This window comes from Embiotoca jacksoni, unplaced genomic scaffold (assembly GCF_022577435.1).
Source record: "Embiotoca jacksoni isolate LCO1_2020_lvr unplaced genomic scaffold, fEmbJac1.0.p SCAF_50, whole genome shotgun sequence".
Classification (NCBI taxonomy): Eukaryota; Metazoa; Chordata; class Actinopteri; family Embiotocidae; genus Embiotoca; species Embiotoca jacksoni.
Window position 1 is genome coordinate 394,954 of NW_027185404.1, and position 12,135 is coordinate 407,088.

The 12,135-nt window shown below is 44.8% G+C and overlaps 1 protein-coding gene across 2 annotated transcripts; it reads left to right on the forward strand.

Annotated features, from left to right (window-relative positions):
* The first annotated feature begins 241 nt into the window (after window positions 1–241).
* vegfaa (vascular endothelial growth factor Aa) lies at window positions 242–11,089 on the forward strand. Of its 2 annotated transcripts, XM_069172032.1 has the most exons (7): window positions 242–921; window positions 2,185–2,227; window positions 4,312–4,508; window positions 5,582–5,658; window positions 5,734–5,766; window positions 8,560–8,691; window positions 10,663–11,089. In XM_069172032.1, the coding sequence occupies exons 1-7, from the start codon at window positions 859–861 to the stop codon at window positions 10,679–10,681; spliced, it is 564 nt and encodes a 187-aa protein (XP_069028133.1). In that variant the 5' UTR covers window positions 242–858; the 3' UTR covers window positions 10,682–11,089. The 2 variants fall into 2 exon arrangements, with proteins under 2 accessions (XP_069028133.1, XP_069028134.1); XM_069172033.1 differs by lacking the exon at window positions 8,560–8,691.
* The last annotated feature ends 1,046 nt before the right edge of the window (window positions 11,090–12,135 follow it).

A 12,135-nucleotide genomic window follows, 5' to 3' on the forward strand; every position in this document is an offset into this window, starting at 1 on the left:
AAAACGTTTTTTATATGAACCAGGAGGAAGCTGCTCACAGACTGATGAACAACTACCCCTCCGTGCTGATTATTTCACAGCTTGCTCCTTTTTTCCTGCTTTTGTGAATTTGTCATTTTGCTGAAGGCCGGTCTACCTCCCGCCCCCCCCTCTGCCATTGGTTCCTCACGCCGTCCCGCCCCGCCCCCTCAGCCCTGCTCCCGCTGATGCCCACAAACCTTTAATAACGCATGAAGAGGGCACGGAGCGCAAGACGGGCCGGTACCGAGGAGCGGGTTAGCGAATGACGTGGAGGATTCTCCTGAAGACTTCATAACGAGAAGAGGAGGCACCGGACACCGAGGAAGAAACACCGTAGAGAGGAAGAGGGTTTATACCGACAAACGGCCTCTACACACGCAGAGACACACACCTTCTGTTGTGGGATCAATGAGCGTAAAGACACACACCTGCGCGTAAAGTTGGGGAGTTGATACGTTCCAACATTTCTACTACGGAGGACCGGTCGGTTCGTGAGGTCCCCGTTTGTGAGGTCCCGGTTCGTGAGGTTCCGGATCCTGAAGTCCCGGTTCCTGTGTGGATCTAGAGGCCCTCGTAGTGTCTTTGTCTGCGGAGTGGGCTCGTTGGACGCGAAGGTTTACAATGGATCGCTGCTGGGACGCTCTCCAGGGGTCCCTGTGAACGGGCCACATGCGCGTGGAAGACATGGATCTGTTTTTACTATAGCCAACATTTGCCGCGTTTTTGTAATATTTCTTTTATTTTTTACCTCGTGCCTGTTGTGACGTAGACGTTGTTCTTATTTTTGACTCCTGAACGAGCGCAGAGGTTTCAGGATCAACGTGCGGATTTCCAACCATGAACTTTGGTGTCAGTCTGGTACACATCCTGCTGGCAGCGGTGCTTCACCTGCCTGTACAGGTGAGTCTTTACTTCTGCTCTTCTCTCATTCAGGTGAACTAACACGTGTTTGTCCTTTAAGAATGAACCGAAGGAAATAACGTGCTCCAGTAAAAATATATTGAAGTGAATCTGGAACAGATTTGTTCATGAATTTAAACTTCTAACATTTTTTGTCAATCTAAAAGTCTTCATCGGAAACTGAACAGTCCTCCTCTTTTAATGAAGAGAGTGTGTAGGTTGGACAGCTTTATTAGAGACAGAAAATAAGTATGAGGAGGACACTTGTTTAATTTGACCGTGAAGTGTTGAATTTAGCGGGAACATCCAGAGGTAGAAAAGGTGTCATTTGAATGAAAATCTGTGATCCGGATGGAAGAATTCTCAGAAAATTCAATTTTGTTATTATTGCTGCCAGGTCACTATCTTAAAGTGCCAATTTTCTGAATGGAATTCTGCCTGCTGAGAACTCTAAGGCTCAGAGATGACTGTAGTTTGAAGCCCTCCACACTCGGGATCCAGTATTTTCTCACGGTGATCCGGATCTGTCCTCCCGGTGATCCGGGTCCTCCCGTCCTGCTGTGCCCTCATCGTTCCCGCTTTCTCACGCAATATCTACGACGGTTGCAGCAGCCAGCGGAGATCACACAGAGCTCTGTCTCCATTTGTCTGTCACTAATTCCGATTCATACAACTGTGGGTTCCTGTTTCCTTTCAAAATAAAGCTCCGCCGCAAGAAACGTAGTGAAGTGAATCAAGTGAGAGTCTGAGCTTTTTTCTTTTTACTTGCAAAGGCCTTAAAGTTTGAAACTGGAAGTGACGTAAAGACTGTCACAGCAGCATTTCCCCGTGCTGTGGACATCAGATGTGTGACGTGCACTGGGAGGCACGAATAATGGTGAAAAGACTCCATGTTCACCGTCAAATGATTAAAACATTAATACACAATGAGCTGACCTTTTAAATTTAAAATGTAATTTTATTATCTTTTGATTCACACATTTGACTCAACTGTTGGCGCAACAGGCTTTAGTGCCTTTATTTTGAAGGTGAAATAGCTTTTTTCCGGTCTGCGTGTTTCTAACTTGACAGGATTAATAGCTCTAACTGCCCGTTTTAGTAATCAGATATATGTGGAGTCTGTTTACATCCAGCATTATTTAGTTTTTATTAAAACAGGGTTCACAACATGAAAAGCAGCAAAATAAAATAAAAAATGTCATGAATGTGTGTGTGAGTTCATACAATAAATATTAACATGTGGTCAATGTGCATCTCTTACAGACTGCCAGTCTGAACAAGGCAGTGGACAAGAGTAAAAATGAGGGTAAGTGGAAGAAGATGATGTCAGACAGGTTTATCATCTGTTCATTCCGCAGTACGAGCTCAGTAGGGCGAACACGAGTCCAAGTTCCCACTGGTCAAAGGTCTGACGTGGGACTTTGGAGCCGCCATAAAAGTGGTGAACATTTCAAAGCAAGAGTTATCATGAGAGAGAAATAAGTGAAGGCCTCTCCAGTGACTCCGGGGCAGAACAGTCAGCCTCGATTCGAGGCCATGCTCAGATTTATTATGTTGAGTTCAGGGTTGGAGCGGTGACCTGCTGATGGAGAGAGACACAGACAGTCGGTACAAACTGCATCACTCAGCCGCCTCTCGCGTTATGAGCTGTGGAGGCTGTCTGCGTCACACACATTGATCACACTGCTCATGGAAGCGGCCTTAGACACCAGACTCATCATGGACGTTCATGTTTGTGAACAACATCCCATTTTAAAAGACGTTTTAAACACCACTGAAACCAGAAGATATCATCTGTTTTTTTAGGGACTATTTTCAGGGGCAGATTGAATGCTGGAGTTGTACGACATGTCACCTCTGTCCTCCATTAGAACGTAAACCAGGCTGAGTGTATGACCTCTGTCCCCAGTGAGGAGGTAAACCAGGCTGAGTGTGTAGACAGAAGGCGTCTCCGCCTCCTCAGCGTCTCTCCGTCTTGGAACTCGGTCAGTTTACATCTGCAGAGTCATTCATTGTAGATCTGGAGGAACAAATGTTGCTGCAACGTCAGTGTGTATTAAGAAGCAGTGAGGTGTTCCTCTGAAGTGATGAAGACTCCCTCTGACTGTTACTCAACATTCCACTGATTCTTCATAAGAGACTTAATAAAGCTTTAAAGGAGCCACCCGGGTATTATGACATCAGATCTAACCCTGAAGCCCACCGGCCCACAGTCAGTCAGAGATTTTCGTTCAGACTCCCAGCGGCCTCCGGGGTCTCCCGGGGTCACATGTCAGAGGTGAACCCTGGCGCCGCCGTGACAGAGGTCACGGCTGCTCTGACCAATCAGGGGTCAGGAGTTCTGGGGGGTCGGGGGGAGCCGAGTCTGTGGGAGGGATTATTTTGGGCAGCAGTGAGGGCAGGCCAGTGGTCTGTGTGGCTTCGGTCTGAGTGTATCTGCCAGCTCTCTGCTTGTGATCTTCACGTGTCCTCCATGACTGTGTGCTGTGATGTCGCCGCTGAGGGGATTTTAAAACTTTTGATTTCTCCATCTCAGTGAAGGAGGCGTCTGTCTGCGCAGCTGCTTCACTTTCATCACAAAATCATCTCTTATTAGACTTTTGGTTACATGGTCATGTGATGGGTCGTCTCCTTCTAAATATGGGATGATTGCAATTTCTGGTGATGTTGGAGTTCAACTTTCACTGTTTGCACACAGCAGTGGGAGTTATTTTTATTTTTACTCTGTGTCAGCTCCACATGAACTCATTTAACATGAACAGTTGTCACAAATCAAAGTTAAATTCTCCATCACACCAGATAAATGTGCCGTCAGATGTTTTTTTTCTGCCTCCTCAGCTGTCCCTCCAGGAAGTCTGGATTTTGCAAATGCAATAATGACAGCAAATTCAAGCAATCTCCACAATGTTTGCAATTTAGCAAAATTCCTAAAATTTTCCAACAAAAACTGTTGTCAACAGAAAATCTGCTGAAAGTATCGGGGCATAAAGTCGCCTTTCCAAACAGCTATGTCACTTTTAGGAAAAAAGATTACAAGTCAAATATTTCTGTCATGTGCAGCAGGATTATTATCATAGGAAGCTATTATCAGGTAGTGCTAAAAAAAAAAAATGTTTTATCTTTTTTTTTTATTATTATTTCCACAATTTCAACACAACAAAGAAAGAGAATCTGCTGTACAATCAAACACGTTTGATCCGGTCTCAGGGAGATCCTGGAGGGACGGAGGGACACGGTGTGATTGCTGCAGCCCGGCTGCTGTCTGCTGCTGTTGGGAAACTGAGGATTGAAATAAAATAGGAATACTCATCCGTTACTCCATGAATATAAATCACGTTTGTCTCTGATTGTGAAAGCGGCGGCTGATGATCCCTCTCTCGTGTTTCGCAGTCATCCCTTTCACGGAAGTCATCACGAAGAGCATGTGTCAGCCGCGGGAGGTTCTGGTGGACATCGCGCACGAGTACCCGGAGGACACGGAACACAACTACATCCCGTCCTGCGTGGTTCTGGCCCGCTGCGGAGGCTGCTGCAGCGACGAGGCCATGGAGTGCGTGCCCACGGACACGCGCAACGTCACGCTGCAGGTGAGTGCGTGCGCCCGCGCGGCAATCATCTCGCAAAGCATTGTGGGAAGACGTGTTTTCTGCAGGTGGTAGCTGTGATCTCCAAACTTTGAATGTTCGGAGACCGAGAAACTTGTGTCTTTCCCCGGTGATTTTTATGAGGGATAGATTAATGTAGTGGTTTTTTTTTTTAACTGATATCATCGTACAACAGGGGACTGATTGAAGCACTGAAGCCTTTCACTTGTACTTATAAGATCTGACAGTAAACCTACCTCTCGCTTTGAATTATGATTTTATATTTATTTCGTATTTGCTCCTCGGTCTGTTTGACTCCTTCGGGGCTGCAGGTGAAATGATGAGACTAAAATGTTCATACATGTCATGACAATACATCTAATAATAGATTAATGAAATATGCTCATGTAATTAGTCCGATCTTCCTCTGATCTTTATGGTGATATTATAAGTATTTTAACTTCGGCTACACATTCACATGGTCTGAGATTTTTTTCCACATCCTTCATCATTCAGCAGCTGTGCTGCTTTCAGTTGGATTATCTGTTTAACTTCATTATAGTTTTTTTTTAAATTATAGTTTGCTCTTTGTTTTTAAAACGTGAGACTCAGCTGTCAGTACACTTGTCCAGGTTGGTGATTGGTCAGATGCTGCAGACTCTTCCCCTTTTATGTGAAGGCAGGAGTTAACAGAGAAAGCTGTGGTAGTACCAATTATCTCTGACGGAGAGTTTCCGCTTTGTTGAGCAGCTCAGACAAAGAGAGCCTGGATATGTTGAACTTGCTTCATAGAACGCCCCTCTGATGTTGTTGTCGTTGTTGTTGTAGTTGTTGTGTACATTCAGTAAATGTGCAGCTTGTTAGACAGGTTTGGCAGATATGTTGTTTACTTCGGCTCACGTTGTTTACAGCCTCCCGCAGCGATGGTTGCTTCCTGTGCATGTTGTTCAGTTCTGAGTGGTTCCAGACCACACAGTCAGCTCTGAGGTGTCGATGTAGTTCGGTTCCGAGCGGTTCCGGTCCGGTTCTGTGATGAAGTGTGAATGTAAACCTTCTTCTGTCTGTCTCTCCTCCAGGTGATACAGTTCAGACCAAAGGTAGCACAGCATACGATCCATTTAAGCTTCACGGAACATCAGAAGTGTGAATGCAGGTAAGAGCTCACCTCCTCTGACATGCCGCCACGCTGACGCAGTGACATCACCAATAATCCCTGCTTCTCTTTCAGGCTTCGACCGGATGTTCAAGCGAAGAAAGAATAGTAAGTACGAGTTGTTTTCTTTTCCATTTCAGAAGCGCACACCTTCCCTCACTGTGTCCATCTTTGTTCATATCACTGAGAAGCAGGAAGAGGAAGTGTTTGAGTTATTTTCAGTAGTGACAGCATGATTGCGTTTCAGCGTTCAGAGCTGCAGATGTGTTATGAACAGATGATGTCATCGTTCCCTTCAACAACGATGTGTCGGTGCTCGGTGAGTGTAGGTCGTGTTTCGTGGAGTTGCAGAGAGTTCTCCTGATCTTTAACGGGCTGTCCCACGTTCAGTGTTCTTCTTTATGACACTAGTACTTTACACTAGTGTCTGTAACAGTGAGGTCTGACTGCAGGTGGACAAACTGACCCCCTGATCCCAGCTGGTGGACAAACTGACCCCCCGATCACAGCGGCAGGCGTCATGCAGTTAACCTATTTATATTTTTAGTGCTGTAAATAGAGGATGAGTTGGGAGACGAGACGGGGAGCTGCAGAGGAGTCAGGAGGTGCCCCAGCTGACTGTGTGTGTGTGTGTGTTTGTGTGTGTGTGTGTGTGTGTGTGTGTGTGTGTGTGTGTGTGTGTGTGTGTGTGTGTGTGTGTGTGTTGTGTGTGTGTGTGTGTGTGTGTGTGTGTGTGTGTGTGTGTGTGTGTGTGTGTGTGTTCATGCTCCTCAGCGGGAGGTCAGGTTGCTTAATCAACTGAGAGGAGTGTCTGTGAGCTGAACTGAGCTCAGCAGGTTTAAACCTGATGGATGGGTGGAGGAGAGATTGGATAACAGGATCTCAGTCCAATCGGTTTATCACTGGGCTGAAGGGAGATAAGCTCCGCCCACCTGACAAGGAGCACGTAGGCAGCTGCTTCACCTGCGACAGGTGAGCACAGGTGCAGTAAAGAGGGTGTGTTCAGTTCATGGAGGTGTTCAGTCTGATACACTCAGTCTGTGGATCAATATCTAACCAGAGACATAGAACACGTTCTACTGCAGAGACATAGAGAACACGTTCTACTACAGAGACATAGAGAACACGTTCTACTGCAGAGACATAGAGAACACGTTCTACTACACAGACATGGAACATGTTATGCTGCAGAGACGTAGAACATGTTCTACTAGATAGATAGATAGATAGATAGATAGATAGATAGATAGATAGATAGATAGATAGATAGATAGATAGATAGATAGATAGATAGATAGATACTTTATTATTCCCCAAGGGGAAATGTTTTCACTACAGCAGCATTTATAGATACATGAAAGCAATAAAATAACAGTAAAAAATATTAAATATAAAAATGCACAGTATATACAATAGATAGAGACATATAACATGTTCTAATACAGAGACATAGAGAACACGTTCTACTGCAGAAACAGGTTAGATCTGATGTTCTGCTGCTGTTGACCCCAGCGTGTCTCTGTTCACCTTGTTTTGTCTGGAGGTCTGACAGGTCGTCAGTGTTACCTGTACTCGGTTTGTGTAGCAGTAAAATTATGTTACTATGGTAACACTGCTGCTGTCTATGATGAATGGCTGTAAGGCTGTTTTAAAGTGTGCTGCACTTTGTTTTGAGCTTTTCATTTATTGACATGTTTCCTTTAGTTTTAATGGAAGAGCACTGCATTCAATTATGACTGATTAGTTCATAATTATGACTGACTATTTCATAATTATAACTTATTATGTCATAATTATGAATTACTATCTCATGATTATGAGATCTGGATCTCATAATTATGAGAAAAGTCAAGATGCCTGTTGGCATTAATGTTCGCTACTATGATAAAGTTAGATATTGTCAGATTTGAACTTTCCGGATCAATAAGTCAATAACTAAACATTGTTAAAAGCCAATCGATGTTTGTTTCCTGTTGCAGGAAGCGGGACGGGACCGTATGAAAAGTGCAGCACCAAAAAATAAATTGATAACTAGCTGGATCTACCTTCCTTCAGTAGGACATAACCTTCATTTGGGTTTTACCAGCGTTGAGTTATTGAGTCGGAAAGTTTGAATCTGACAGCATATTTCTTCCTTCACCTTAAATAAATCTGGATCTCATAATTATGAGTTTGTCATAATTATGAGCGAAGCTGCCTAATTATTTTTTCTCAGTTGAATGCGCTTCATTTAGTTTCAGTGTTACACTGACTGTTTACAGTATTACAGTGCAGACGCTCAGACGGGTGCAGCCTTGAGAAGGTCGTAGATAAGTTGTGCTTTGGGCTACCATGCTCATGTTTTCATATACAGGACGATACAGAACCGATGGTGCTACTGGGATGTGTGCTGAGAGACAAAGCAGAACTCTTCTACATCTTCATATTGTGTCTATGATGTGACCTTCATCTCCAAACCTCACTGTAACAGTCTGTAATGTCTAATCCGACTCCAAATCGTGTTCATATTTCATCTTTGTTGCACCACGATGGGTCTTATTAACAAGAGGGAGAAGGTGTCTTGTCTGGTTGGCTCTAGAGTTCAGGTTTAACAGTGATGAAAGTTATTTTATAAAAACTGAAATCGTCTTCCCTTCTCCAGAGTTTAAAGTCAAGATTTAAATGTTGATCATGTTGCTGCATACTGAGACTGGATGTCTGGGAAGGTTTTTACAGATTTTTACACTAGTCGTTTGGGGAATGAATGAAACATAATGTCACAGGTGAGGGTTCACTGATATCCAGGTAGCATGGTGCCAATCAGGGAGGGGGGGGTGCATGTGTGTCTGCATCTGCTCTCTCTGCTGAAGTCTCTCTCTGCAGCTTAGATCTCTCTGTCTCTCCTTTCTGCTTCCCTTGCAGCCACTGTGCGCCTTGTTCAGAGAGAAGGAAGCGCTTGTTTGTGCAGGACCCTCTCACCTGTAGATGTTCCTGCACACTCACGCAGTTAGACTGCAAGGCCAGGCAGCTTGAGTTAAACCAAAGAACTTGCAGGTTTGTTGACCGTACGTGTCCCGATGAAAAGCCTGTGTTCCCTCCCCGTTGTCTCTGCCCCGCTCTGCCCCCTGCGTAGATGCTCTGTGTCCTCCTGAAGCATGCCTGTCCCTGCCGTGTCCTGCTGTGTTGGAGTCTGTACGTCTTTGTGCTTGCAAGTGTCTCCTGTTGATGAACCATCACATACGTGTTGATGTCGTCTGAATGTTTAAGATGAAATGCATTCCATCTGTTTGTACGACATTCAAGTTGATGAGCTCAGACTTCAGACGACATCTTAGAAAAAGTTCTTTCTTGAACCTTTCCATCAACATCAGCAGCTGCTGAGAGAAAATCATCTTTTCAATGTTTTTTTTTTTTTGGTGAAGAGTGTTTTTATTTCAGAAACCAACAGACTTCATATGAATTCTTTTAAATGGTTTGATGAATTCGTTCTCCCATATTTTCTCAATGACCTCTGGTGGTATCTGTTGTTTGGTCACTTTGGTTTTAAGGTTTCCACTCGCTGCCACCACAGAACAATGTTGCTCAATGTCATTTCATTTGTGGTTGCTCGGAACAATGAAAAACTACCACAACAACATTTAACATGAAAACATCTGTTTCCACTTCTAACAGACCACAAAGCTCCTTCACAGGAACTTCAGTACTTCAAAGAAACCTACATTTATGCCATTTTTCAGGCAGTTCTGCTGGTTAAAGGTGAAACCCGTGACACTCCCCTCCCGCCCATCCCATAATAAGCCACGTTGTATGTTCTGAGGTGATACAGAGTCACCGTAAGATCCGGTCTTTACATTGTAAGGTCGACACCTTACAGCATGATGGAGAGAAAACCAACGATTCAACATTTACCTCCACTGAAAAACTCTTTTTAACAGAAGAAACCTCCAACAGAAGCAGACTAAGAGGAGAAGCGGAGGAAGTGGAGGCCCAGAAACATGTTCCTCACTTAATCTCAGCTTGCTTCCTCTTTTCCCAGTGCTTTCATGGTCTTCATCAGCGGACAGACTTTGCTCCTTTCAGATGAAGTCTTTGGACACAGCAAAGAGAAAAAGTTAGCTGGTGGATTAACACGGACTTTTATTGGTTTTATTGTCTTCATGCTGCTCTTTTCTCTCTCTGCTCTCCAACCGGTCAAGGCCAATGTTGTCTGGTTCTGGTTCTGTTGGAGGTTCCTTTCTGTTAAAAGGCAGTTTTTCCTCCCGTCTGTGGCTCCTGTCAGATTGCTGTTACGTTCCTCTGGGTTGTTTGTCAGGTCCTGTCTTCACTCTGTAAAGTGTCCTAAGATTATTTGTGGTGCTTTTTGTTGCATGTAGAATTGTTTTTGAAGTTGAACTGAGAATTTATTTCCTAAAAGTTTCAGCATGAACACGAGAAGAACCTGAAAATCCACTTTTACTGGTTCAGTAGAAAACGCGCAGACTGACGTAGAGTAAAAGCAGGTTTCCAGGTGACTGAGAGCAAAGAAGATGTTCCGCGTGTCACGATTCCAGGATTTTATTCCCTGGTTTTGACTTCCTAGTTTTGACTTCCTGGTTTTGACTTGTGTGTTATCAGAATGAAAGACTGAGTTCAGACTCTGACCCACCAAGAGAAGCTGGAGCTGCTGCTTCACTGAACAAAGCTGATCCACGACCTGCCCTGACACCCCCCCCACCCCACCACATGACCTCTGACCCCCCCACACTGTTGGCCCCCCCCACACTGCTCCGGAGTTACAGACACACACTCGTGACCGCAGACTGATTCTGATCGGCTGTTTAGTGTTCGGGGTGTATTAGTTCTCCCTCAGCCCACCCTTCCCCCTTAACACACACACACATAGCAGGTTGAAACTGTCTCAGATCAATAATCATCCATCCTCGCTGTCCACCTCTACTTCCTGTCCTGTCCCTGTCTCTGTCTTTACTGGAGCAGTGATGTGTGAGACATCTCCTGGTAACCACATGTTCATGTTGTCCTCCACAGATGTGACAGACCGAGGTGACGATGACACTGGCATGAAGGAAGTATGTTCATGGCACAGCACTTTGACCCGATGATCACTCCCTGCAAGGACGAAACATAACACAGGACGTCCTGGATGCTGATGGTGTTTAAAGATATTAATATATACGTTCATTTACCACGACAATGTTTACTGCTGCTACACGGAGAGACTACTTAAAAGAGGCACGACTGCGCCGGTGGCGTACGAACGGAAACTTGTGACACATCTTTATCTTTATTTTATGAAACTCTTCACTGGATAATCGTCTGCTGTGGACATAAATATGTCTGAGAGCTCTTGGAAACAAAAGTGGTTCATCACTACTTCACTGAGCGGAACAACAGAACCTGGACTTAACTCTGAAACCGGGCCGAAGAGACACAGGGGGGACAGAGAGGACAGAAAGGGGGATGAAGGGGGGGACAGGGAGGACAGAGGGGTGGCAATGAGGTGCAGGAGGTTCTGTTGTCTGTGAAGTGTCCAAGAAGTGTCTCCCTACGAGACATGATGTGAAGTTGTCGCCGCTGTACGAAGAGACTGAAAACACTAAACGTGTCCTGAAGGGACAGAGGACAGCGTCTCTGTGCAGCGGGCACAGAAACTGTGAAGAAGACTTTGTTCCCTGGAGGATGGGTTATGGTGTAGACCGGCGGTCAGAGCGGTTTAAATGTTAACGTGTGGTTTGAGTTGGAACACGCAGCTGCTTCTGATCACGCCTCATTCGCGTAACAAAGTCCTGTTATTTATGTGTATTATTTTCATGTTGAGGTGTGTTCTTTTCACATAACATGTTGAGACAAGGCTGTCTGAAGGGATATCTGCAGGTATATACAGAGAAAGAAGTAGATCTCAGATCAACACACAACCTTCCAGCTTCCTTTAGTCAATGTTTGGCCCGTTTGTGAAGACAGAACAGAGTCGACACAGAACCTGGAGGGGACGGGCAGCGAAGGTCCGGCCGGCCGGGAACCGAACCACAGGCTCACTGTTGATGCCACTATGTGGTACCTGTGTGTTATAGAGCCTCACCCCTCTGCTGTCAGGTCACACACATACACACACACACACACACACACACACCCACCAGAACAACAGAGCAGTTTATGGTGAACGATCTGTATATACTTATTAGATATCTCTGTGACACTACATCTAATTTATAGATCTGTTCAGTATTTTGTATTTATATGCAGTGTTAAGGTTATTTTTCTGGTTTTGATCTGAACACAGAACTTAAGTTGTGGGAAAAAGACTGACGATGCTTTGACATTCCTTTTAAAGTGAAGCTGTTTCTCAGCAGCTGGAGCAGATCAGCGAGCCGGCTGGCCGATAAAAACCCCAGCCTCCAACATGTGCGGGAATGATGTGCCAACACAGGTGTTTCTCATTTGGACTGGGAAAGTGAACATGTGATCTGAACATTCTCGTCATGTTGAAGACTGAAAGTCTTA